This window comes from Lepidochelys kempii, chromosome 27 (assembly GCF_965140285.1).
Source record: "Lepidochelys kempii isolate rLepKem1 chromosome 27, rLepKem1.hap1, whole genome shotgun sequence".
Taxonomy (NCBI): domain Eukaryota; kingdom Metazoa; phylum Chordata; order Testudines; family Cheloniidae; genus Lepidochelys; species Lepidochelys kempii.
In genome coordinates this window covers 9,303,680-9,331,020 of record NC_136406.1, presented here as the reverse complement: position 1 = coordinate 9,331,020, position 27,341 = coordinate 9,303,680, and the positions used below count along the sequence as shown (strand labels likewise).

Genomic DNA, 27,341 nt, shown 5'->3' with positions numbered 1-27,341 from the left:
GGTCGGACTCAGGACTGTCCTGCACCCCCTTGCCGTGCCACTCCCTGTTCAGCGGCTCGGGCCCCTCAGGCAGTGCCAGCACTCCCACCAAGGCCCGGCTCAGCAGCACTGTCCATGCTCTCAGCCTGCCGGCTCCTGGGCAGCAGGTCCCGGCCACGGGGATTGGAGCAGGCGGGGCACCAGCACCCCACCCCTCTGCCCCACTGTGATGCATCACGCACTGCTGATGCCGTGTGCCATTGCTCGTGAGCCTCCAGGAGCAGCACGTGATGTGATATACCTTTCCCCTACTCCCTCGAGAACCCGCCCCCACACTGCCCCTTACCCCCAGTCCCCACCCTCATGCTGCCTCTTCCCTGCAAGACCTCGCTCCCCACTCACTCCCTTCCCTCCCATCCCCATTGCTAGCCCTTGTGAGACGACTTGCTGCTATGGGTGCGGATACAGGTAAAAGATGGCTAGCGGATCGCAAGTTGGATCATGGGTTGATTCTGGCAGATGAGGATCCACATTTTTGTATCCGTGCCAGGCTCTAAACATTTTCTGGTAGACTCTTTCCTGCTGTGATTATGAGTAGTTTGAACTATTAAGTCTCCAAACATGAACACTCTAGGTCTGATGCCCATCCAAATGCCAAGCCATGAGATGAAGAGAGTCCAGGTTGGGATTTCTGATCCTGCAGTTCTCGTGAGCCAGCAAATCTGGGAAGGACTGAGTGCTGATGGATTGACATTCATAGGTGGTCTGGAAACCAGAAATCTCTGGGCCAACTGGGTGCGATGAGAATGACTCATGCTTTGTTGTGACAAATGTTCCGTAGAACCTGGGGTAGTAGAGGGATGGAAGGGAACCCATACCTTAAGTTGCCTGTCCAGGACAGTTGCACCAACTTCCCTGGAGTACAAACCTTAAGCTGCTTTGAATCAATATACCTTGAACTCCTTATCCATCTGGGAGGCAAACAGGTCCCAAGATGCATTCCCCACTGCATGAAGATGTTCATCACTGAACTGTGTAATTTCTGCTCATGATCAGTGGCAAAATGCCTACTGAGGTTGTCTGCCAATGAGTTCTGAGGCCCCGGAAAGTACTTCTCAGAAACTGTGATGTGGTTCCTGACACACCAGTTCTGTAAGTCAACTTCCTCTATGCACAGTGTAAGGGATTTTGCCCCTCATTTGTTTCTGCAGAAGATGGGTTCTAGGTGTTGGTTCCACAGGATCCAGCGCCACAACAGACTCAGTGGTTGGTGGATCCTTATGGGGCCAGACCAGTGCTGTCAGAGACAGTGTCCCATCTAGAGCTTGTTTGATATTGGCCCTTTGCCTTGCTAGAGGCCACGGTTGGCACGAATGTCGGTACCAGAGCTCGTACTGTTGGAGCTTTGCTCCTGTGTGCTTTCCATTGCTGGTTGGGAGTCTTGGGCAGACCTAAGTCCTTCAGACCTGCATGTGAAGACTCACCTGACTTGGAAGGAATTGGGGAGGGATCCCTTTTCCTGGAAGCAAGCTTAGACGATTGTATATCTCTGAGAGTGTCCCTTACACTCACGGGGAAGCCTGAAACAACGGGTCTTTAAAGTCATCTGCTCTAGCCTCTGCTCCACAGCTCTTGCTGCTTGAGAACTGAAACCAGTGCATGGGGGATCTCTGCAGCCTGGATCTGATTGGGGTCTCAAGGCTTTCTCTGTGAGGTGCTTCCTTGGTCAGAGCTTTCATCCCTCTCAGGTCCAGGTTGGGAAAGAGTGACACATACAGCACTTGGTGGAGATATGCGCCTTGCCAAGGCAGTAAAGGAGGTGCTGGTGATGTTGCTGATTGAGAAGGAGTGAGGATAACAGATACAGTTTTTAAATCCTGGAATTCTAGACACAGTCCTATTCCCGAAAGGGGGGGATGAGTCCCCAGGGTGGGGAAAACTAAGCTACACTAATTGAATAAATATTATAAAACACTATTAACACCAATAAGCTATATACACTTATACTGACAGAGATGAAGACAATGCAAGGCTAGCTTCTGAGAATTCTGACTCAGGCCATTTAGTAGTAAGAAGGAACTGGAGAGCACATCCCCAGATACCAGTGGTGCTGAACATAAGGAGGCATAGCTCAGTGGTTTGAGCATTGGCCTGCTAAACCCAGGGTTGTGAGCTCAATCCTTGAGGGGGCCATTTAGGGATCTGGGACAAAAAAATTGCAGATCGGTCCTGCGTTGAGCAGGGGTTGGACTAGATGACCTCCTGAGGTCCCTTCCAACCCTGATACTCTATGATTCTATCCAGGGCACGGGCACAGAACAATGGACACTACTTGCAAGATTTTCTATTCTTAGGTGCATGCATAGCTACGTGTGGAATACAAAGAGGGACCAGCACTCGAAAAAGAAACAATCCTTCCCACCCACTTAAATGGCATAAATCTGAATAATGCTAACATGGCCTGTTTCATAGCATAAAGACAGACCCAAAAACTTACTCTCAAGCAGCACCTGCTAAACAAATAAACAGAATCATTGCATTTGGGAGTGGGCGGGGGAATAGAGAAGAGGGGAAATAGAGAGAGAGAGAGAGAACACTACTCACCTATGATACCACTATCTCTGCTTTCCAGAGTAGATGTAGGGCTGGTAACAGCCCCATAGTTGCAATCCTTGGCTGTAACATTTGTACTGACTGGAGGGAGGGTGGAGCAAGGACTGCTGGCTGGTGGTGAGGCAGTGCTGCTGGTCAGCGTGGAGCAGGGACTTATCCGCTGTGTTACTGCTGAGGTCTGAAAAATTGAAACCAGGAACACATCACTCATCACGATCAATCACTGTGAAAAAATGTATCTATAGCTCACACTAGAGAATTTACCCTGTAGAATAAAGAACAACATATGTTTTACTGCTAAAAACGAGAATACCACAATGCTCAGCCTCTGTGAAGAATGTAAAAATATTGACAATTTGGTTTTAATTTCTTTTACGGCCTGTAAAAATGAAAGATCCTCAGTTCTGAATTCAACAGGAAACCTGGTGAAGTTATGTCAAAGTCTGTCAGGAAATTTTAGCATTTTGTTCCCTATTAGTATAAAGCTGTGATAAAAACAAAACAAAATAATATTACCTGGCTAGAATGATGAGGTAAAACTTTTACTTTCCATACAAGCAAAGAAAACTCCTGGTGACAATTAAACTGCACGATCGGACCTTTACTTAATGCTTATGGCATGAAATAACACAAACAGGAAATCTGTGCCATTTCCATCTGGTCAGAAATCTCAGTTGGCTTGCAAGTTTTGTTTTGTGAATGTTTCTTCCATTCAAGAAAAATAACAATGCTTTTACACTGAAAGAGGAAGTGCCAAGTCCCACATCTAAATGAAAGAAATTCTTTCCCCCAGAAGAAATCCTTTCCACACCAGAGGCAGACTTTTCAGAATTTACAGTAGTGAAATATCGACTTTGCAAGGCAAAACAAGGCGAAAATGTGGCAGCATGAAAAAGATTGTGTTTTAAAAGTTATTTCTGAAAGAATCTATAAGAAATTGTGCAAATGAATCCCACCAGAAACAAACCTGATAGTCTCTAAGGTGCCACAAGTCCTCCTTTTCTTTTTGCTGATATACTTAGTATCCCTAAAGGAAGGCTTCATATTTCAAGTGCTAGTGGTGCTCATGGGCATTGCAGTAGTTATGGGGAGGCTAGAATTTCTGTAAAAGGAGCTAATTCTGCCCTCAGACTCACATATCTCCCATCAACCTCACTGTGAATTGTGTGTGTACCAATGGGTAGATTTTCATCCATAAACTTCTATTTACTGTCTCTATAAAATTTGCCTGTTCAAATTTGTTGGTCACCGGGGACGACAGCAGCAAACCCCTGTCATGTGGGTTGTAGATTAGCCTTCAATCACAGTACTCAAGGTAAAGTTCCTGTATTTTATCCACTAAGTCCCTGAGCTCTCGATTAGCTTTTAGACACAAAAGAACATTTAGTTCCAGCTCAGAATATGCCAGTTGCACTCAGTAGTTCAGCACCATTGATAGCCTCTGAACAGACTGATTCTCTCAAACCATGTCATTACAATAAGGGAAAGTGACTTCATTTCCTAACAGCTTACTAAGCACTGCAGTAAATGGTTACTTCTCTTTGCAATTGTCCCCGCTTTCCGATTGAAACATTTAGTCCCCTTGTACAGTAATGTCTTGCTTTTAGTAAAATGCTATTGGTGTGGAGGAAATCTCAATAGGAATTAACTTTAATGAACACTTGCTTATTTTACAAGGGATATTTTTATAATAGTTATAGAAAACTGTACCTAACTTTTTAAAAATATCATTTGATCCTGGAATCACAGGGAAAAACTAAACACTGAAGCACAGTGCTTGCAAACTACAGAAGGCCTTTGAAGTCTAACTTTTTCTTTTCAAGCATTATATACTTGATGCTTGAAAAATGATTGAGACTGACTTTTATAAGTAGGACATGTGAAAGATTCATTGTCTTCTAAATTAGAAGGCAGATCCCATGTGTAGCTAGAGGGGAGCTATCCAATTTGTCACAGAAATCCCACTGTGGCTTGTGAAAATGCTCGCTTACTCAGACGGCAATCACCAGACATTTGAGGGAAAATGGAGCATCAAGCACAATAGGTGGGATTGCATAACTCTAAAAAACATGAGGACTGATTCACCACTGTATTACTCGAATTCTATGCTAGTGTAACTCTAATGATTGTATCATAACCATATACCATCACAGAATTGGAGTAACACGGTGGTGAATCAGGTATATGGTGTTCACCCGGACAGACCACCATGAACATGCTTTTATAATAATTCCTAGAGATTGTGGAAAGGAGGCCTATCCAGGCACTTCCAACCAGCTTATATTTAGAGCTGATGGGGAGGCTTTTTGTTAGAAAATGTTCTTTCAGCAAAACAGAAACTTTTTGTGGGAACATACCAGTTTTGATGAAACTTTCATCACAAAAAGTTTCTCAGGCCCAGAATGGAATTTCTGATCAAAACCACAGAGACCCCCAACCCTAGAAAAGCCAACAGCCTGCCCAGGATGACACTCATCTGGGAGATGGGAGACTGGCAGAGCACAGATATGAACTTGGATCCCCCCACATCAGAGGTGACTTCCCCAACCACCAGGCTATTGGATATTCTGATGTCTTTCTTGCTAGATTTTCATGAAAAACTTCAAAAGGGCTTGGTTTCATCCCAATGTGAAACCGGAACATTTTTGAAATCTTGAAAAGTTTTGCAGAATGGGAAAGCCATCTCCCATACAGCTCTAGTTAAAATTCCCCTTATGATCTGATTCCTTATAAAAGTAGTTGTCACGTATGAACATTTGCTAAATTTTTGCATTCTCTTTATTCCTTTATCTTTTTAGGTGGCTACCATCAGATCATGTTTTGAAGCATTAGGAACAAACCAACATGGTTCCCCTACTCTCCCTGCAAAAGGAACACACAGCAATACGAGTAATGGATAAATATAACACTACAAATGTTGCAAACTGAATACTTCACACTCTAGAAATAACAGTACTTGACTAATGTGTCAATTTTCCCTACATCTAAGAGCACTGGTCTTGAAATATTTCGTCTCCTAGAAACTACAGATTTAAATCTCAGCAAGGTTGACCTAGCTCTTAATAAGCACATACACTTCATACCATAGTTTCCTGTTTTGGTTCCTTCTGGATTACATTTTAAAAAATGAAGTCTATTTATTTTATGTGGATATAAGAAGACAGGCATTGCCAGTAGTCCATTTAAACAAACAGCCAATCTCTGACAGTGATAAATAAAAGATGCTTCTAAGGAAGGTGTAAAATCACCTTAATGGACAATTATGTAACAACATGCTCACACAGAGAAATTTTTTTTCTAACCAATACAGCTAGTGGCTGAGCACAAAGACTTTTATTCCTTTTATAAAAATCCTAGTAAGTTTAATGTAAATATTCTTATTATTCATATAAATGTTAACTCTTCTTTGAGATCTATGGATTTCTTTGCCTTAATAATATCTTGTGATAATGAGTGCCACATGTTAAATTATACATTGTGAAGAAACATATTTTCTTGTACTATCTTTTATTGGACCAACTTCTGTTGTTGAAAAAACAAGCTTTCAAGCTTACACAGAGCTCTTCTTCAGGTCTGGAAAACATATTCAGTGTCACAGCTAAATATAAGGTGGAACAGATTGTTTAGCACAAGTAGTTAACACATATTTCAAGGGACCATTCAACGTGAAGTGGCTGGTTAGCACCCCTCCAATCTTAGGGGGACAGGAAGGGAGGGGAAGGGAGCTGGGAGGGTGTGTTATTGGGTTATAGATTGCTGTAATAAACCATAAATCCAGTGTCTCTATTCAGTCCATGATTATTAGTGTCTAGAAAAGTTATGAATTTAAGCTCCCAGGTTCATCTTTTGAAAGCGCTCTATACATTTCCTTTGAGCATGAGGACTGATAGGTCAGATATAGAGTGATCACTTTGTGTTCACCAACAGGTGATACGGTGTTTTTGTCTTTTATCATTTTCCTGTATGAGTTCATTCAAGACCATAGTGATTGTCTGGTTTCACCCACATATTTGTTATTAGGGCATTTAGAGCACTAGGTGAGGTACTGTTTCTCACCTCTTATTTGTCTCCCCTCTAAAATTTACATTTCTATCTTTTTAACCTTTTCCCAAAAGGAAATATTTCCCGTCTCAAAATATTTTCATTGCTCTTTTCAGGATCTTTTTTGTTTCTGTCAAATCCTTTTTGAGCTGAATGAACAGAACCAAATTATTTAATTTACTTAGATACTTCTATTGCCCCTAGCAACACGGTACCTATATGCCAGTATTCAAGGTCAGGGTATACCATGATTTTATATAGTAACACTATAACATTTCTATTCCTTTCCTAGTGCAACCTAACATCTGGCTCACTTTTTGGATCACTGTTGCATGTCATACAGATATTTTCTTTGAGCTGTCCTGGATGCCAAAGGTCTTTTTCCTGAGTTGCTATAATTACTTAGAATCCATCAATACATATGAGCAATATAAATGGTTCCTTCCAATGTGCAATACCTTGCACTTACCTACAGTACATGAATTGCATTTGACACCATGTTTCTCAAGTGCACAGTTCTGTTAGGGCCTTTCAGAGTTCCAAATGGTTTTCTCTGTCCCTAACTAGCCTAAATAATACTGTGTCATCCATAAATTTTATGTCATCTTTGGGATCTTGCAGAGTGAAAGGAGATATACAAATGTAAAGTGTGTGACGGGGCAAGGCCAGATGGCTATAGAAAAGTAGTGGGAGATAGATATATTAGCTCCAGGCTAAACTAATCCCTGGTACCAGGATAAGTGAAATGGCAGCTGCTCCAGATCAGTTAAGACACCTGGGTCCAATTAAGAACTTTCCAGAAGACAGGGAGAACGCTAGATTGATTGGGGTACCTGAAGCCAATCAGGGGCTGGCTGAAACTAGTTAAAAGCCTCCCAGTTAGTCAGGTGGGGATGGATGTCAGGAGCTGTGGGAGGAAGTTGTGCTGTTGGAGAGACTGAGCAGTACACACCATATCAGGTACAAGGAAGGAGGTCCCTGAGGAAGGGTGAAGTGGAGCTTGAGGAAGTGGGGGGCTGCTGTGGGGAAGTAGCCCAGGGAATTGTACATGTCCTGTTTCTAAAAGGTCAGTTGCCATAGCTGATACTATTAGGGTCCCTGGGCTGGAGCCTGGAGTAGAGGGTGGGCCTGGGCTCCCCCGTTTGCCCCCTCCCCCCCGATTAATCACTGAGACTGGGAGGCAAAGAGACTGTGCAAGGGAGGATAGCTTCTGCTCACCTCCCTTGCTGGCTTATGATGAAAATGGCTCAGTAGACCGTGACCCTTGTCTCTAGAGAGAGAAGGGTTACGTGGAGGGCCACAGTGAGCCTCTGAGGCTAGCGAAATCCGCCAGGAAATGCGGGACCCATGGAGACAAGGACAGAGCTTTGTCACAAGTGTTGTTATTAATCTGGTGTTGTGTTTTCTCCAAAGCAGAGGGTTTCCATGCCACTTTTAAAACTGTTATTTCAAGCAAATATTTGCTGCAATTCTAACACTATGACTAATAAAATCCTACTCAAACACCTTGATATATAGGACCTCAGTTATATTTAAAAACAAATTAAAATGCAGCAAAACAATGGTACATCCAGCTTTCCCCATCTGATTACCACACCAACTTCCATGAAGTGCCATAGCTATTACCAAATGATATTCTTATCACCTCTTTGATTTGTAATGTTACTATTGCAGCCAGTTAGCAACAAGATGCTAATGGAAATATTCAAACTTATATTACTCTGCACGGACATATATGAGATTTTTGTACTGATACAGAAATATACTCATCATATATTCCTCTATGCCAAATTTAAATATACATTTCCATTTATAAGACAATTCTGTATTTTCAACATTGTTGCTACATTTATTGTTATATTTCTACTAAAGCGTTTGAAAAAGTACACTTTACTATACTGCTCTCATATTCCTTTGCTTTACTAGTAGCCAATAAAGCAAAAGAAAGTTTGTGAAGAGGAGAAAAATATTTTACTCTTTGACATATGTGATCTCTCATTAAGGAAAACGTGCTCAAGTAAGAAATAGTATATAAAAAGTTGTAACTTCTAAGCAATTTGGATAAGAAAATGTCCCCCCTGCTATAATCAAAATAAAGCACTTGAGTGGAAATACAAAGTGTTGGATTTATAGATTGGGACAGTTTTAGTTAAAAAACAGCTCTATTCCTTATCTTCATTTCACCTCAACATTGGAGAGATTGCAAATAATTATATTCTCACTTCAGAGGGCAGAGCATGGTCAGAATAGCAAGCAGTCCTCTAATTCTAGCTTTTTACACAGAGACTGCTTTCACAGCTCAAGCCACATAAACTAATGAATTAAAATCTAGAAAGAGCTTTTCTTTTTTAAAGTTCAAGTGCATAATGGCAGCCAAAGTTGCAATCAGATGTCAGCATCTTTGCAAACCTCCCTCACCAACACCCCTGCATCATGATTTATGCTGAAGAATTAACTCTTGGAGGGCTAGTTTAGTAGGATTGCAGCAGAGCTGTGACATGTGCTGCAGTACAGAAGGGTCTTTACTTTGGGAAATACTTAGGAGGACTCCCACTCTTCAGCCAGGTCTATACTACAGACTTGTATAAACCCATACTCCTGCACAACACAGTTATACCAACTAAGCCCCAGTGTAGACAGCGCTATGTCAGTGGGAGAACTTCTCCCAGTGACATAGCTATTGGGGGAGGTGGATTAACTATGCCAATGGGAGCTCTCCCATCGGCGTAGGAGCGTCTTCTCTGAAACACGAGAGAGGCGCAGCTGCATCAATGCAGTGTTTTAAGTGTAGACCTGCCTTCAGAGGGATGTGGTTAGGAGTAAGAGAATCACAAATGCCAGTGGATTCATACAGTAAGACTGACATCAAACTTGGCCAAGGCTGTTTGACAGTTCTCCTGTCCGGAAGAGGATTGCTGCAATCACACCTTCAGAACAGAGGGGAGAGAAATTAAAAAGGCTGAATTAAATTCCCCAGGACTCCATTTAGACTGGCCATCAGCAGCTTAGATGTGGACTTTAGGGAAATATGCAGCACTGACAGAGGAGGCACTGCTCACAAAAAACAACCCCCACAACAAATTTAACTTGGTAAATTAAGAACTTGGCTCTTCTCTATCTTCACTAAGCACATGAATGGTGTTCAAAGGGCCTCTAAAACTTTTTCATGCAAAAATTGATGCAGAGCCCAAGATATCAATCTACTTCAGAGTGCAACTGTCACTGCTGTCTCTGTAAAGATATTTTCTTTTACTTACTCTTAAAAGGAATATTTTCAGAAAAGATGGTTTTTTTAATTAAAAAAAAGCCAACAAAAGGAACCATTTATAGTAGAAATTTCTATTCTGCTTTGAAGTATTCAGTTCAAATAAGTGCCTGTTAAAAATACACTTTCTAACACAATGTACTCTACAGTGCATTTCAAAGATAGCCAACAAAACTTACACAAAAAACTATGTGAAATCATGAAAAACTTAATAAATGTGTTAAAGAATAAACATTTCACAAAAATCCATTTTCTTTGCTCCAAAGAGAAAAGCATGTTAACTCTTTGTCCCACTTGTGCCATGGACTGCTCAAAACCACTCACGGAAATCTATGTCACCACAGAGCCAGCCCTCTCCTCCCACACCAAATTCTCCAGTCTCCCTGCGGGACAACCTCTTCACTCCTGCTGCTGAAGGAATACAGCTTCCTTCCTCTCTAGGTTAGCTGATCTACAGCTGCCACTCTGCTTTGGACATCCATAACTCCAGCTACCAACTCTACCCCATCTACTTGCCTCCTCCCATTGCTCCAGCTTTTGCACTCACCTGATCCAGCTTACCTCTCTTGCTCTGGCACCTGTGCTACTCACCTATCTGCAAGTAATAGCTTCCTTTTACTCCTTAAAACAATTCAGGAGGGGTTAAATTCAATAGTGATTTGCACCGCTAAAAACGATAGAATTTATTTTGAAAAATTCTGTTCAGTGGCAGTGTAAAATCAAAGAGCAAAGGGTGCTGAAAACTTCAGCCTGAAGAAGAGGAGCTTTCCCGAATCACCAGAAAAATATAAAATGGCCAATCACACTTCAGAGATGCAGACAAATTTATTATTCCAGTATCAAGTCAAGTCCAGAGAGGAACCAAAAACTACATGAGAACTTTTATTTTATCACAAAGACAAGCTAGACAGTCATTGCTTTGTCAGCCTACCAAAGCAGATGTAATAAAGGGAACTTCAGACAATGGGTAAGAAAAATAAGCCTGTTAACAACAATACACACTTCCATCTATGGTACTAATATGGCCTTCGTTATCATCGTATCTGAGCACCTCACAATCTTTATTTATTTTTCACAATAGCCCCAATTTTCACAAAAGGAGCCAAGGCACATAGAGACTAAGTGACTTGTCCAAGGTCACACAGTACGTCTTTGTCAGAGAGCAGGAAATTAACCTTGGATCTCCCAAGTCCCGGGCTAGAATCCTAACCCTTGGACCATCCTTCTTCAATTAACAGACTCTCTCTTTTTGGTTTTCACTCTCACCCCATCACTTCTCAGTTTGGTAGAAATAAGTCCTTAGCTTATTCACTACCATGTGTGGGGAGTGAGTCTACTGTCCAGAGCAGAAGACTGGGAGTGATTACTACAGAACTAGGATCCAAAGTCCTTACTCAGGCAAAACTCCTATCAAATTTAGTGTTCAACCGGTGCTTGGCTGTCACTCTGTTCTTGAGACATCCAGAAAGATGAGTTAAGTTCAATGAGAATTTGACAAGAATAAGTTGGTATTTGTATATATTTTCAGTTTTGAGCCATCTCAATATGTGTATATGAGCAAGTCATATAAGCAGCTGTAAAATTAGGATAATAATACTTACCTACCATTCCAGGGGATTTATGAAGCTTATTTAATGTTTCTAAAGTACTTTAAAGGCCTCACAGGAAAGGTGCATAGAATACAAATTATTTTGATCACTATTATCTAATACGGTAAGAGAGGCTATTGTCCCTGACGAAGCTTGCAGCTCAAACAGGAAAATGACAGAAACTACCACAAATGGTATCAGCTGATCCCATAAACATATATTGCTACTGTGTAATTATGACCCACAGTTTTATAATGTGGTATTATTACCTTTGTCCTTTTGTGAAAATCATTCCACCTCTATCACACACACAACCACGAGATAATTACAAAAACTCATGTGCTACATCACAACCAACCAATTATTGCTGTACATTTGTAATGCCGAAGGAGATCTCATACCTGATTCTCATCCTGCACCTCCATGCTGTACTGGGGCCCCGGCTGTACCTCTGTGACTTTCTCTCCAAGGAGGAAGCCCAGGCGAGTCATGAGTGTGTTTGCTGCCTCATCTACGGATGGAGGGGGTCCCAGCTCCTGCTCAGCTTCACCTGAACAACAAGAAAAACATAATTTATGATGGAAACTGTTTAACTTTACTATTGTTCACCCACTGTTTTAATGGACTAAGTATAGCCAACTTTTCACACAGCAACTCCACTATAGAGGTTTTCAGCTCAAACACATCTTCTCTGTCTCACTCAACACTATTTGCTGGACATTCATTGATTTAAATTGTCACTCTACATTTCTTTTAATAGTACCCTTTATTCCTTCTCTCTCTGTTTATTAGCTGCTGTTCTCAACACCTCATTTTAGGCAAGATGCAGACTGTCATCCCTTTCCCCCTGAAGTTCATGACAAAGCCCTCTAGGCTCAACCAAGAGATGGGACTTTGCTAAAAGGCAATGCTGAAGCCAAGGAAGCTCCTCTCTCATGTACACAACCAAATGAGTCACCTCTGTGTCACTTGCAAAGAACTCATGACTGTATGTGAATCGTTTGATCTTCTGTTAGCAATGCACTCAAGTGGCATCCATACCAGTAGGCCCACAGTTTTAAGCAGCTGAAATTCATTATTTCATAATATGAAAGGACATGTTTAAAGACTGTTCTATTGTTCATTAGGAAAGGTAGAGTAAGATAATAGTCCCATTTTCAGCCTGTCCCAGGGCCAGATAAGTCAGTTCAATTCACATATGTTCGTAGTCCAAAACTCACAATTTGAGTGCACACCTACAGCCCGTTGGTAAATTAACCAAAGTCTTTCATACTCTCAAAAAGTTTTAAAAGCAGAGGGTTTTTTCTTAAATCTACTGAGAGATCCAACTTCTTTCGTGCAGCCATTCTACAAAAAAAATAAATTGAGAAGGATTTTTATCACACCTGCTGTCTCTGGGAAAATATTGCACAAGAAGCTGTAATAGTTCCTAGGATGATATTATGATCTATCAAGTCAAATACTCACTTTTTGTTTTTTCAGAATTTCCAATTATGAATTTACTCATGAATGCAAAATCTTGGAATGCGTGCTGTCTGCTAGGTAAAATACATTTAAACTCTCAATACCTATTTGCAACGTAGACTATAGTGATTTTGAAGGAGGCTACTGGGTACAGGAAAAGTAGACAAAAATGTGGATGCTTTGGACTATTTTATCAATTCCCATTTACTTCCCACAAGAGCCCTTCTTTTTAACTGCCCTAAAAAGCTCCACAGACATTACTGCTAAGGGTCTCTCAAACTGATAAAAACCTAAGATTCAGAAAGTTGAAACGTCACTCAACACATTCTGTTGTGCCAAGGAATATACTGTATATGGCACATAGAATCCCCTAATATTTCAAAGCAGCATGAACACTTGTACCCAACCGTGTTGATTAAGCTAGCAGTTCAGACTTTAATCTGAATCTACGGATTTTTATCAGTTTCATTCAGACCCTTATTGTAATTCTGACATAGCAGGTTGTGTGCTTCAGGTCAGACATTAGAGCCTTGCTCGTCAGTCCAGCATGAGGAGAAAAAGGAATACTGTCCAGTGATTCCTCTGAAACAGGGATCAAGCCAGTCAAAACTGGAAAGAACAATATATGCAACCATCATCTGCCAGCCTTCATCTGCTGTTGATACTGTATACCATGTCAGAGGGAATGCACTCTAATCCACAAGACCATGCCCTTTTGTATAGTTGTTGCATGGACAGCGAAGTCCACATCCCAGAGCAAGTGCTGGTGTACACAGGCATGACATGGCAGTAAGACACTCAGCCACTGGCACCTTAGCTGCACTAGGGCTCCCACCATTATTACTACCATCAGTAGAATTGAACTGGAGTTAATGTAGGTGGAAAACTGTTCCTAGGAAATGCTAGAGTAATCAAAGCCATAATGAGAAGAGAATAAATGCTGGAAAGGAAAATGTTTAGCGTCTTGACTGTAAATAATCAAAAGCTATAGGTGTGTCTATATATTTTTATGCACATTTTTAAAAACCTAATATCCAACTAACCGTACTGTGTTTCTAACAATACTGAGCACCTGTCTCTTTTTAGGACAGAAATATGGTGCAAAATAACAGGCATATTTCAATTTCAGGCTGAGACTTGAAAAGCGCAAAGTATCATCTTAATTAGAAAAAAAACCTTCAAAGAATCAAAGAAACATCAGGAAATGCAAAGATATATGGGAGACAGGAGAAAGGACATAGTGCTGGGGTAAACGTAGGCTCCATTGAAATGCTGAACATTGAAAACAGACACTGTGAATTATCCTGACCATGGGGCTGTTCTATAGAGAGGAGCAGACAGAAAGCTGAGAGAGAGAGAATCATAGAATCATAGAATATCAGGGTTGGAAGGGACCTCAGAAGGTCATCTAGTCCAACCCCCTGCTCAAAGCAGGACCGATCCCCAATTAAATCATCCCAGCCAGGGCTTTGTCAAGCCTGACCTTAAAAACTTCTAAGGAAGGAGATTCTACCACCTCCCTAGGTAACGCATTCCAGTGTTTCACCACCCTCCTAGTGAAAAAGTTTTTCCTAATATCCAACCTAAATCTCTCTCACTGCAGCTTGAGACCATTACTCCTTGTCCTGTCATCCGCTACCACTGAGAATAGTCTAGATCCATCCTCTTTGGAACCACCTTTCAGGTAGCTGAAAGCAGCTATCAAATCTCCCCTCATTCTTCTCTTCTGTAGACTAAACAATCCCAGTTCCCTCAGCCTCTCCTCATAAGTCATGTGTTCCAGTCCCCTAATCATTTTTGTTGCCCTCTGCCCTCTTTCTCTCTTTGAGAGAAAGAAACTACTCAAAAAGTAAGAGTTAAAAGAGGAGCAAGAACTCTGGATCCTGGGTCTAACTTGAGTTAAGATCACTGCATGGCCAGGTTATTAATTAGTTTAAATTAGTTAGCATATTTACAATATGTTGGTTGATAATGTGTATTAGGTTAGTACTGCATTTATAGTGAGAATTACAATGTGCTTTTACTCTGAAAAGTGAGTAAAGGGGGTTGGACTAGATGACCTCCTGAGGTCCCTTCCAACCCTGATCTTCTATTCTATAATAAAAAAGCATCATTGGTTTCTGAGTTTATTGCCTCTCCATGTCTACAGATACAGGACTCTCAGTGCAGACTAAAAATGGTTTTATTTTTCTGATCACCAGTGTCCTAAAGGTAATCCAGGACCTGAAAATTAAGTTCTTTCCTGTTCAGATCAGCATCAGTAACAAAGATCCTGTAGGCCAAGTTCTACACCTGTGCAACTGGAGTTCCAAGGAGTTGCAGAGAAGGAACTAAGGGCAGGATGTGGGCCTGCAATTAGAATGTAGGTAATTATTTTTGTCATAACGTTCAATCCAGAATAAAAGCCAACTCTGTTTCCCAAGGCTGGTCTAGTGCTGCAGTGCCAGAGGCAGTAAAACCTTATCCTAGTCAGAACAGTCAGCAGATATGACTGATTCACAGCAAAAAGATTTGTTGAATAAGACGATGGCATTTTTATATAGTCACTTTTCTCAGTAGAACCCCATTTTAAAGAGTCCTTTAATGAAATGTATCTTACTCTATATCTTATCTTTCCCTTCTTGAATATAAATTAGTCAACATTCTCAAAAGGTGCTGAAGAACTTAGTCTACAGCTAGGGTAGAGGGAGGGTTTTTTTTACATGTCACTCATAACTATTGCTGAAAGGTACAAGTCAGTTGAAGCTATAACCTTGCATGAAAGCTCAATACATAGATTAGTCTGCTGCTCCTAGGGAGCCCAGTTCAAGGTCATAATTTCAATGTACAGAAGCATAAACCAACTTTTCATTGTCTCAATCATATTAATGCAGACTAAAAAAGCTTTTAAAAGGATATAGACAATGTTGATTAATGAGGATGATTAAACAAATACTTAATGGGGGGTGCACCTTAGTTCACAGCTGCAGCATCTCATACAAAACAAAGACTCCACATTCATAACAACCATCAACATTGTGAAATACACACCCTGAATTGTCTTACACGGAGGCTTCACTGCTATGAAAATGAATGAATTCTTCACCCAGAGACCTCCCTTCCAGTAATCAAGGTGCAAATACTATCACATCCTTCATGAGAATGGAGGGCTGTGTCTGAAGCAGAACCAGTGTGATTCTGCTCCATGGGTGACTGCTTGCAGAGTGTGTGAACCCAGCTCCCTGTGTGGGTAGAGGCTCTCGTTACCTCCTTTTACCATCATCACCTTCTGAAACCTTCTGTCCAACCCCAACCTTCCCAAGGCTCCTGGTGTCCACCCCCCACCCCTAAACAAAGTTGTAGCCTAGATGCTTGTCAAACTGGACTCCAGTGGTGAGCTATTGGTCCATCACCATTCTGTTGTTTATGTGATATTGTATTCTAGAGGTATATCCCTGATTCTGTGGGAGGAATGCAGGATGGTGAGATGACTCAAGGAAGACAGGAAGTCCATCTTTTCCCTTGAGCGCTATGGATGAAATTCTTGGATTCACAACAACACAAAACTCACAGCCTTGGGAGATGCAGAGCTATGGTGACTGTAAGCCACTTTTGCAGCCCCTCAAATCTTGGGCTATCCCAGGAGTGAGAGAGACCCATGAAATGACTGAGGTAGAGCCCTGAGAATTACTTCCATTTTGACAGCCTATCACCAGCTGCCTAGGAGCAGCCTTTCTGCCCAGAATTTCTACAGTACTGTATGGTAGTCCCACCCCGACATACCTGATCTGTTAGAGTCTTTTGTATAAATAATTCCTTTTGCATAGGGTACACACTCCAAACGCATACTGTATCTGTTGCAAAAACCCTTATGAAATTTCTCTGAAAAGTAAATTACAGTGCAGCAGCAAACCACAATGTTAAGTTAAATACCATGTAAATTATTTACAAATGAGGTACATATTTTCGGGAGGGGGGGGGCTGTATGCAGAACATCAATCTCAGAGTAAATATTCAGGGCAGAGTTTGCAAATATATTGGTTAGTGTGCATCATAAATGCCATTAAAGATGGATTTTTATAATGATACAGTATTTACCTTTTCCAAGATATCTACAAGATTTCCTACATTCAAAGACTGCAGAGCTCATGGTAGAGTTAACTTCAGTTAATGATAAACATCCAGTTTTTAATGGCGATCACTGTTTGATCACCACTGCTCTGAATAGAATGTTAGACCTGCTCTGGTGTTTGTGACAATGACCCCGATTCAGCAAAAACTTCAGCACGTGCATAACATTCAGCAAGTGTGTAGTCCCATTGACCTAGCAGGACTCAAATTACACATGTGCTTAAGTGCTCTGCTGGATCAGGGCTGATGTCATTCTCTGGTTACTTGGAGGCAAGAGTATACAACTTGTCATTCTACTACAGCTAACAGAAACAATGAGGAGTCTGGTGGCACCTTATAAGACTAATAGATTTATTTGGGCATAAGCTTTCGTGGGTAAAAAACCCCACTTCTTTGCATCTGAAAAAGTGGGGGTTTTTTACCCACAAAAGCTTATGCCCAAATAAATCTGTTAGTCTTTAAGGTGCCACTGGACTCCTCGTTGTTTTTGTGGATACAGACTAACATGGCTACCCCTCTGATACTTTACAGCTAACAGAGATTTATTTCCTTAGTTTAAGTGACAGGGCCTGGTTTTTGGAATAGGAGGCCCTTAGTTATAATTCCTGAATTGAAGTAGTCAGGAATCAATACGAGATAGAACTCCGTGAAAATGTGATTTACTATTTATACGCCAGTAATGTGCTTGGTGCTGTACAAGTTACAAATGCAATTACAGTTCCTGCCCCAAGGATCTTATTTATATGCAGCATTAACTTGAATGGTTGATCAACTTAACAATACATATTAAAGTGACACATTCTCTTGCCAGTGACACATCACTGCCCACAGTAATAATGGGGTGCTGAGGTCTATCACAGTGGTTCTCAACCTTTTTCTTTCTCAGGCCCCCTCAACGTGCTATAAACATTCCAGGGACCAGTGTGTAAGGGGGTGTGGGGGGCGCGGATAAGGGCTCCCGGCTTCAGCAGCTGGGGAGTGGGAGGGTCACAACCATGGGACTTTAGTCTGTGGAGCACCAGGGTGAGGCACCAGGGCTCCACCCGTTGGCTGGGGGGAGTGAGGGAGAGATGTGCCTGGGGCATAGGCACAGTTTAACTTCTATTTTTGGGAGGCGGGAGCTGGCAGGGCCCAGAAAGGCTTGGGCAAACTCTGCACACCAGGGCCCGGAGAGGGATTGCCACATCCACCCCGACTCACCTCAGCAGGCAACTGAGCCGTCTGGTTGGGGTGGGGGGCACAATCAAAAATTATAACTCAAAGGGGGAGACTCAACTCACGTTTGAAAACCGCTTAGGGTGCAGACAAGGCGGGGGATAGCTAGGGGCTGTGTGCAGGCAGGGTGTAGCTCAAGGTGCAAGGAGGGGGTAGCTAGGGACAGTGTGCAGATAGGGGAGTAGCTCAGGGTGCAGGGAGAGATGCAGTTAGGGGCTGTGTGTGGGCTGGGGGTAGCTCAGGGTGCAGAGCGAGGGATAGCTAGGGACTGTGTGCCAGGAGGGTTGTGGTTGCTGCTCCCCGAGGGCTCTGCCAGCCCCGGAACTGGGTCCACCCACCAGGGCGGCTCTTACTGGTTACATGAGCAGTCAAAAGGGACTGGGAGTTGAGGAGCAGCCACAGTCCCAGGCACCAGCAGCAGGAGGAGACAGGGGAGCGCCGTGACTGCCTGCTCCATGGCACCACACCAGCCAGAGAAGCAGTCACCCCACACTGCGCGGCTCCAGCTTCCTGCCTCTGATCTGGCCAGGGGGGTGGAGCCTTGGGGCGGGTGGGGGAGGTGGTGTGGAGCTGCCCCTGGGACTGTCCTGCGCTGGCACTGCAGTTTGGGGAGACCACCCCCTTGTGCCCGACCATCTCTGCCAATGGGCTCAAAAGAACAGCCATACGGGGTCAGACCAAAGGTCCATCTTGCCCAGTATCCTGTCTTCTGACAGTAGCCAATGCCAGGTGTGCCAGAGGGACTGAATAAAACAGGTAATCATTAAGTGATCCATCCCCTGTTGCCCATTCCCAGCTTCCTTGCCAATATCCATTCATGGACCTATCCTCCATGAAGTTATCTAGTTCTTTTTTGAACCTTCTGATAGTCTTGGCCTTCACAACATCCCTTGGCATCCAGGTTGACTGTGCATTGTGTGAAAAAATATTTCCTTTTGTTTGTTTTAAACCTGCTGCCACGGACCCCCAGTTGAGAACCGCTTCTCTATCAAATCACATAACAAGAAAAGATAAATTACCTTTGTTATAGTTGTCCACATTCTTAACTGTGGTGCAGCTATAAGAAATATATGTATTGATTTCACAAAACCTTTCTAGTGTAATGATAAAAATAACTGAATTTATTGTTTCCCTCACCCAAAGAAAAAAGGCAAAACTGGGTTGTGATAGCGTTATGATTCAATAATTCAAAAATAACTAAGATTTTTTGTGCTCAATTGCCAATTCTGAGGAAAGCAGTTACTATTTAATATATAAAAATATAACCAAAAAATTATCTTTCAGGCATAAAGTGCATTTATCTCAAAACAATGGGAAAATTATATATAGTACAAGCATAAAAATAAATACACACACACACATACATATATACTCTCCAGCTTTAGAATGGTAGCTCTTCATAAAGTGACGAAAAATGCCGTCTGCCATTACTTTTCTAAAAAGCAAGATTAGCTAATCATTTAGTACAGTACTGTGATTAACAATGATCTATCCAGCTTTAGAAGAATTTGAGCTTCTGAAGAATGTCTCCAAACACCACCACTGGTACGTATACCGTAGTGTTCCTGTATGGTGGAAGTAGAGCTCAGCAGGTTGGGGTTCAGCTCAGGGGTTGCGCATCTGACTGCAGATCAAGAGGCCACTGTTTCAAATCTGGGTGCTTACTTCCTTGTTTTTATATTTTGACTTTAGTAAAGCTTTTGATACTGTCTCGCGTGACCATCTCATAAACAAACTAGGGAAATGCAACCTAGATGGAGCTATGATAAGGTGGGTGCAAAACTGGTTGGAAAACAGTTCCCAGAGAGTAGTTATCAGTGGTTCACAGTCATGCTGGAAGGACATAATGAGTGGAGTCCCTCAGGGATCAGTTCTGGGTCCGGTTCTGTTCAGTATCTTCATCAATGATTTAGATAATAGCATAGAGAGTACACTTATAAAGTCTGCAGATGATACCAAGCTGGAAGGGGTTGCAAGTGCTTTGGAGGATAGGATTAAAATTCAAAATGATCTGGACAAACTGGAGAACTGGTCTGAAGTAGATAGGATGAAATTCAATAAGGACAAATGCAAAGTACTCCATTTAGGGAGGAACAATCAGTTGCACACATACAAAAAAAGGAAACGACTGCCTAAGAAGGAGTACTGAGGAAAGGGATCTGGGGGTCATAGTGGACCAAAAGCTAAATATGAGTCAACAGTGTTGCAAAAAAAGCAAACATCATTCTGGATGTATTAGCAGGAGTGTTGTAAGAAAGACACGAAGTAATTCTTCTGCTCTACCCTGCACTGATTAGGCCTCAGCTGGAGTATTGTGTCCAGTTCTGGGTGCCATATTTCAGGAAGGATGTGGACAAATTTGAGAGAGTCCAGAGAAGAGCAACATAAATGATTAAAGGTCTCGAAAACATGATCTCTGAGGGAAGACTGAAAAAATTGGGTTTCTTTAGTCTGGAGAAGAGAAGACTGAGAGGGGACATGATACCAGTTTTCAAGTATGTAAAAGATTGTTACAAGGAAGACGGAGAAAAATTGTTCTTCTTAACTTCTGAGGATAGGACAAGAAGCAATGGGCTTAAATTGCAGCACAGGAGGTTTAGGTTTGGACATTAGGAAAAACTTCCTGTCAGGGTGGTGAAGCACTGGAATAAATTGCCTAGGGAGGTTGTGGAATCTCCATCACTGGAGATTTTTAAGAGCAGGTTAGAAAAACACCTGTCAGGAATGGTCTAGATAATACTTAGTCCTGCCATGAGTGCAGGGGACTGGACTAGATGACCTCTCAAGGAAGCACTGGAATGGGTTACCTAGGGAGGTGGTGGAATCTCCTTCCTTAGAGGTTTTTAAGGCCTGGCTTGACAAAGCCCTGGCTGGGATGATTAGTTGGGGTTGGTCCTGCTTTGAGCAGGGTTGGACTAGATGACCTCCTGAGGTTTCTTCCAACCCTGATCTTCTGTGATTCTATGTATACTACAGTGTCCACATAGTGAATTTGAAGCTACTTTTCTACTATGGAAGAAGATTTTACCCTGAAACATGATAGGTATGACAAATGGCAGGTTTACTGAGTGGTTAGGGTTCAACCACTGGACCCAGAGACGTAGCCTGAAATCTTCTTGTGTGGAATTGGGCAAATCAGTTAGCTTCTCTGTGCCTCAATTCCCCATATAAGTTTTTAAATAGAAAGTTTCTGCATCTCTATAGAAGTAGGAGAACATTTTTTTTTCCCCCTTAAAAAGTCACAGACTGACGCAAAAGTAAAAAGGCTGGGGTTTGAGCAACAGCATAAGAGCTTAGGAATTCCCATGCCCAAAGAGACAAAAGATTCATCTAGTCTACTACCCCATCTCTGACAAGAGCCAACTGTAGATGCTTCAAAGAAAGGAGTAACAACATCCACATGTACATAAAGTCTCTTACTGTGCAATGCTTATTAAACTCTGGGATGACTTTTCTTATTTCAGCTAGTTATTAGTTTACGCTCTGAAGTAGGGGGGGCTGATATCCTGCTAGTGTTGTCCTAGCTTACATTGCTGCAGTTTCTATTCTTATTCACACAAAAACTATTCTTTTTAAAAATATTACTAAATTATTTGTCTTCAAAATATCTTGTAGTAATGACTTGCATAGATTAACTAAAAATGGCATAAACACCTTTCCTTTTATCCATTTTGAATTTTTTTTCCTTTTAATTTCAAAAATGAAAATGACTCAGACTTGGAGTCTTCCAGCTAGTGGATATGGGGTCAGAACGGAGAGACCAACATTCATGTTTGCTGCCAGCCCAAAGGCTTTGTTATAGATGTGGGTGGGAGACTAACCATATGAAGCCTGCGCTGCTGAGAGCCCTATCTCTCACTGACATCAGTCAGAGTCATTAAGAGTCCTCACCAACTTGCAATCCGTCCCTCAAAGGGGAGGGCTGGGGTTAGACAGAGAAGAAAATTGTGCTAACAAGTATTGCCCCCCCACACACTTTTTTTTTTTTTTTAGAACAAAAATGAAAAGTAGTATCCCTGCTTTTGCACTGTAAGAACTTGACAACCTTTGGGATTCTTTGATACTGAACATTCCATTGTTACTGCAATATTTTAGTAAATTAGATGAGACCAACAGTATTCAAGAAGTTACAAAAGAAACTTAATCCAACTCTTACACAATTGATGAACAGGAACACTAATAGTTTCTGGCTTTTGTCCTTAATCTCCAGAAGTGACAGGTAGCTGTGCTCTGTATGACTCACACTGCTTTATGTAAGAGAAATAAATAACAGCTTTTACACAGATGTGAAACAGGTTGTCCCTCTGTAGATACCACTCATGTTTAGACTATCTGGTGTTTTACTGGACAAGTCAGAAGAATCTTGGAAGGACTAAATCAGAGCACTGAAGTCTTAACTTTGCTGAATCCACAGACGGAATTCAGGAGCAGAAAAAATAAAGTAATTTCAGAAAACAGCATGGTACCAACATCCAGTGTTTTAGCACGGAAATTTTAAAAGTGAGGGCCTGAGTGAGAGCCAGGGGAAAGCACAGCCAAGCAGTACTAGCTACTCAGACCTCTGTAGTCACAAGTGTCAAATTCTACCTTGCGGCTACTCTTCCACAAACCCAATGAAGTCTTTGGGGATGCACAGCTGCAACTGAGGGTGCAACAGCACCCAAGAAACCTCTTGAATTAAAAAGAGACCAGCCTCCCTAAGCCTCTGCAGCTGGTTGCTCTCCCTACCTTGTTGCAGCAACATAGCAGTACCCCTGCTAGCCACCTGACAAACAAGATCCACAACCCAGGGTTGTGGATAAAGAGGAGAGTGCAATACTCTGGCTGATCCTCTCTGGCTGGTTCTGAAAGCTTCAGAGAGCCTATGTGTTGCCAACCCACATAGCAGGGGTGGCCAACCTGAGCCTGAGAAGGAGCCAGAATTTACCAATATACATTGCCAAAGAGCCACAATAATACGTCAGTACCCCCCATCAGCTCCCCGCCTGCTCCCAGCGCTCCCACCCACCAGCAGCCCTGCCAATCAGCGCCTCCCCTTCCCTCCCCATCAGCTGTTTCATGGCGTGCAGGAGGCTCGGGGGAGGAGCAAGGGCATGGCAGGCTCAGGCTCAGGCAGGGGTGGAGTGGAGGCAGGGCCTGTGGCAGAGCCAAGGGTTCAGCAGCTAGCACCCCCCGGCACATTGGAAAGCTGGTGCCTGTAACTCCAGCCCCGGAGTCGGTGCCTAGACAAGGAGCCGCATAGTAACTTCTGAAGAGCCGTAAGTGGCTCTAGAGCCACAGGTTGGCCACCCCTGCTCTAGATTTTACAGAGAGTCTCATGATATTTGGGGCATTTCTTAAAGCCCCTGATCCTGAAGTCAAGTAATTATGTGGGAACCTCAGCTTTCATTTAAAAAAAAAAAAGTAAGATTCTAGCCTTCATAGTGTTGGAGAAAAGCTTGAAAAGGTGACCCAGTCACCTCCCCATCTGGCCATTAATCTGGGAGGAAAAGGAAAGGAACTGCTGGAAACTTGGCAAAAAGTCTTCTAAGAAGTAAGAAGGCTGCTGGGGTAGGAGTGAAGGCAGAGGACAAGAAGTAGATCAATTGTCCAGGGAGTAAGAGAAGGTTAATTGGCTCAGGCATCTGGAAAACCTGAAAGTCAATTAGTTGGGGAGGGTCTGGGTTGCCTGTGTAAGGAAAAGGTCAATTGGATGGGATGGATGTTGCAGCAGAGGATGAACTGCTGGGTTTAGAGAAGCAATTTATTGATTGGGGGTACCTACGGGGCAGATGGATTGAATAGCAATTGGGCAGCAAGGTCACTCTGCGGGAGGCAGGCCAGGAGGAGGAGAGGAGAAGGGAGCAGAAGAAGAATGGGGGAGGGAGGCAAAGAGTTTATTTATTTAGGGCAGACATTTCAAAAGTAGCTAAGAAATTTAGGAAACCAAGTCCCATTTACTTAGAAGCCTAAGTCATTCCTGAAAATGGGTTAGGCTCCTTAGAAATGTAAGTGCTTTTGAAGATTTTACCCTTTGAATTTATACAAATACTAAAAAGGGTACCTATCCTTACACACTCACCAACTTTCCCAACTTTTAAAATACAGAAGAAACACCACACACTAAAGTGCAGCAGTACAATCCAGTATAACTCACCATCAGCAAGCCAAGCAACTTGAAAGCTCAGATCCCCCTCTCCCTCCCCTTCCAGCAATTCATCCTACTTAAAGTGTCTGGGGAAAAAAGATGAGCTTAGCAGAGTGTCCTGAAGGTCACCAGATTCAGGCTCTTTTAAAGTGAATTTCACAGCCACATGGAAAATGTCATGCCTGCAGTACTTATGTGTTTGTAATGGCATGACTTCAGATTAAGTGCCTTTGCTGATTTCAACCGTGGTAGTATGACACAGGTAGAGAGGCGGTCTCTCAGATAGGCAGGTTAAGACACTTCAAAACCACAATCTTTATCCAGAAACCCACAGGTCAGTGGGGATCATGGAATACTGACTGATTATGAATGTGGCAAGATACCCTACTTTACTCAGCAGGGGATGCTACTTTCTGCAAAGGGGTCAGTTGCTGGATAGTTGCAAAGTCAGAATTTTGAAAATGCCAGAAATAAGGATGCCTGTGAAAACTTACATCAGCCTTCTTGTGCATATGTATTATGACAGTGCCTTTAATTACGTGATCACATACTACTTTTATTTAAGATACACTAGGATCCAACAAGCAGAAAGCCCTGTGGAGCACCTCAGCGAGATTCTTAGTCAACTTTCCCTATTCCAGTGGTTTTCAAACTTGTGGGTCAGGACTCCAAAGTGGATCTCGACCCCATTTTAATGGGGTCGCCAGGGCCAGCATTAGACTTGCTGGGACCCCTAGCAGAAGCTGAAGCCTGAGCTCCACCCCCACCCGGGGCGGTGGGACTCAGGCTCTGGTCCCCTCTCCACCCACCTGGGGCATGAAGGCTTGGGCTCCACCCAATCCGGGGTCATGCAGTAACTGTTATCAGAAGGGGGTCGTGGCGCAATGAAATTTGAGAACCCCTTCAATTCCATATCTTGATTTCTGTTCCTATCAGCTTTGTCTCAATACAGATCTTTAAAGTCCACAAGACTTGCTGTCAACCGTAGCAGGTCAGGAGATACAGAGTCAACACAGGGATTTTAGTGACTTATCAAGGTCCACAAAAGCTCATGCAGACTTTAGAAAGTCTGGCAAACCTTGGATAGGGAGCAGAAGTCAAGGTACCATCAGTAAAATGGGGAAGCAGAGGAGACTGGAGAATAAGTGGAAATGAGTTGGAGAAACCAGTTTTGCAGGCCCTCTTGTTATTGGATGCGGACCTTGCCAAGCCAATTTGCAGCAGCCTCATCAGCGAAGTGCAGAGCCCTCAGACAACCATCAAATCTGGTCAAAGGGCAGTCGTTAAGTGATGTGTGACCTTGTCTGTCTTTGGCCACAGCTGCAGGTAGGGTGACCAGATGTCCCAATTTTATAGGGACAGTCCGGATATTTGGGGCTTTGTCTTATATAGGTGCCTATTATCCCCCACCCACGTCCCGATTTTTCACACTTGCTGTCTGGCCACCCTAGCTGCATGTAGCTGCATACATATGGGATTGTTTAGCCTGCAGAAGAGAAGAATGAGGGGGGATTTGATAGCTGCTTTCAACTACCTGAAAGGGGGTTCCAAAGAGGATGGCTCTAGACTGTTCTCAATGGTAGCAGATGACAGAACGAGGAGTAATGGTCTCAAGTTGCAGTGGGGGAGGTTTAGATTGGATATTAGGAAAAACTTTTTCACTAAGAGGGTGGTGAAACACTGGAATGCGTTACCTAGGGAGGTGGTAGAATCTCCTTCCTTGGAGGTTTTTAAGGTCAGGCTTGACAAAGCCCTGGCTGGGATGATTTAACTGGGAATTGGTCCTGCTTCGAGCAGGGGGTTGGACTAGATGACCTTCTGGGGTCCCTTCCAACCCTGATATTCTATGATTCTATGTGGGATCCTCCCATTGGCCTCAGGTGTGAAGGCTGTCTGCATATGGACCCTGGCCCATTCAAAATCAATTCACAAAGGCCCCCTCACCAGCCGGCCCGGGTGGGGAGTGGAAGGGGTGGGGCCAGAGCCGGAGTCGAAGGGGCGAGGCCAGAACCTCTTCCGACCATGCTGGGATGCTGCCCAGTGCAATGCAGCAGCCGCCTGACAGAGCGCCTGGCAGCAGAGGGGACCTGCCTCCCGCCCAGGCTTGGCTTCTGGGGACAGCGGCCAAGTGAGCCAAAGCCCTCCCTCCTCCCAGGCATTTTTGGCCTCTGCCCCTCTCCAGCCAGGCTCTCTCCCAGGCAGCTGGCTACACTGCACAGAGCTGCGACTGGGAGTGGCTCTGTCCCACTCCCTGCCCGGGCCTGGCGACCAGGGAGAACAGCCCAATATGCCAGGGGGAAGCAGCCACAGCAGGATGACAGAGTCCTTACCACCTGCAGGTAATGTAGAGCGGGGAGAGTGCAGGGGCCCTAGCCTGGGGTCAGGGAGGAGACACATGGGGAGGTCATGTGTCCTCCCCTTTAGTTGGTGCCATCCCAGTAAGGGGAGGCACCATTTGTCTATGCAAGGGCCATTGAGTGGTGTGGCAAGTGAAAGCCAGGTACACACGTGGTCGGATCAGTTATAAGAGACTGGTTTCTGACATCATCTCTGCAGACCATTCTTCAGGCCCTCTAAGCTGGGGTCAAAGGGAAGCCCCAGAGAGCTCAGTTGCTCTGTAGATGATGCCAAGGGATGCTGAATTTCAGGTGTGGTGAGCTCTACTGATGGTGCTTGCCCACCATTCACTTTTATACACTAGCACATTATAAGTCCCAGATCACCCTACAAATGCCAAGAAGAAAGTAACACCGCCACTTAAACTAGGAACGGCTGACACTCACCAAGTTTAGGCATTTACTGATGTTACACAGGGGTGGGTATAAACGGTGTTGGGTCTTCGTTACATTAAAAACAAAATAGATTTTTATTTGTAACTTACACTTTGTACAACAGATTCTTTCAAAAGAAGTCACCATTAATGGAACTTTATCCAACA

At 43.2% G+C, this 27,341-nt stretch overlaps 1 protein-coding gene across 12 annotated transcripts in view; it reads right to left on the bottom strand.

Annotated features, from left to right (window-relative positions):
• The window catches only part of TANC2 (tetratricopeptide repeat, ankyrin repeat and coiled-coil containing 2), a 713,129-nt gene that overhangs the window by 191,063 nt on the left and 494,725 nt on the right, over positions 1–27,341 (bottom strand). For 11 of the 12 annotated variants that reach the window (XM_073325985.2, XM_073325984.2, XM_078850726.1 and 8 more), the window contains 2 exons: positions 11,889–12,037; positions 2,584–2,770 (listed from right to left, as the gene is read on the bottom strand). In XM_073325985.2, the coding sequence (XP_073182086.2) occupies positions 2,584–2,770; positions 11,889–12,037 (336 nt within the window). Of the gene's footprint in view, positions 1–1,463; positions 1,589–2,583; positions 2,771–11,888; positions 12,038–27,341 lie in introns of those variants that run through there. The other variant, XM_073325996.2, reaches the window with a different exon arrangement.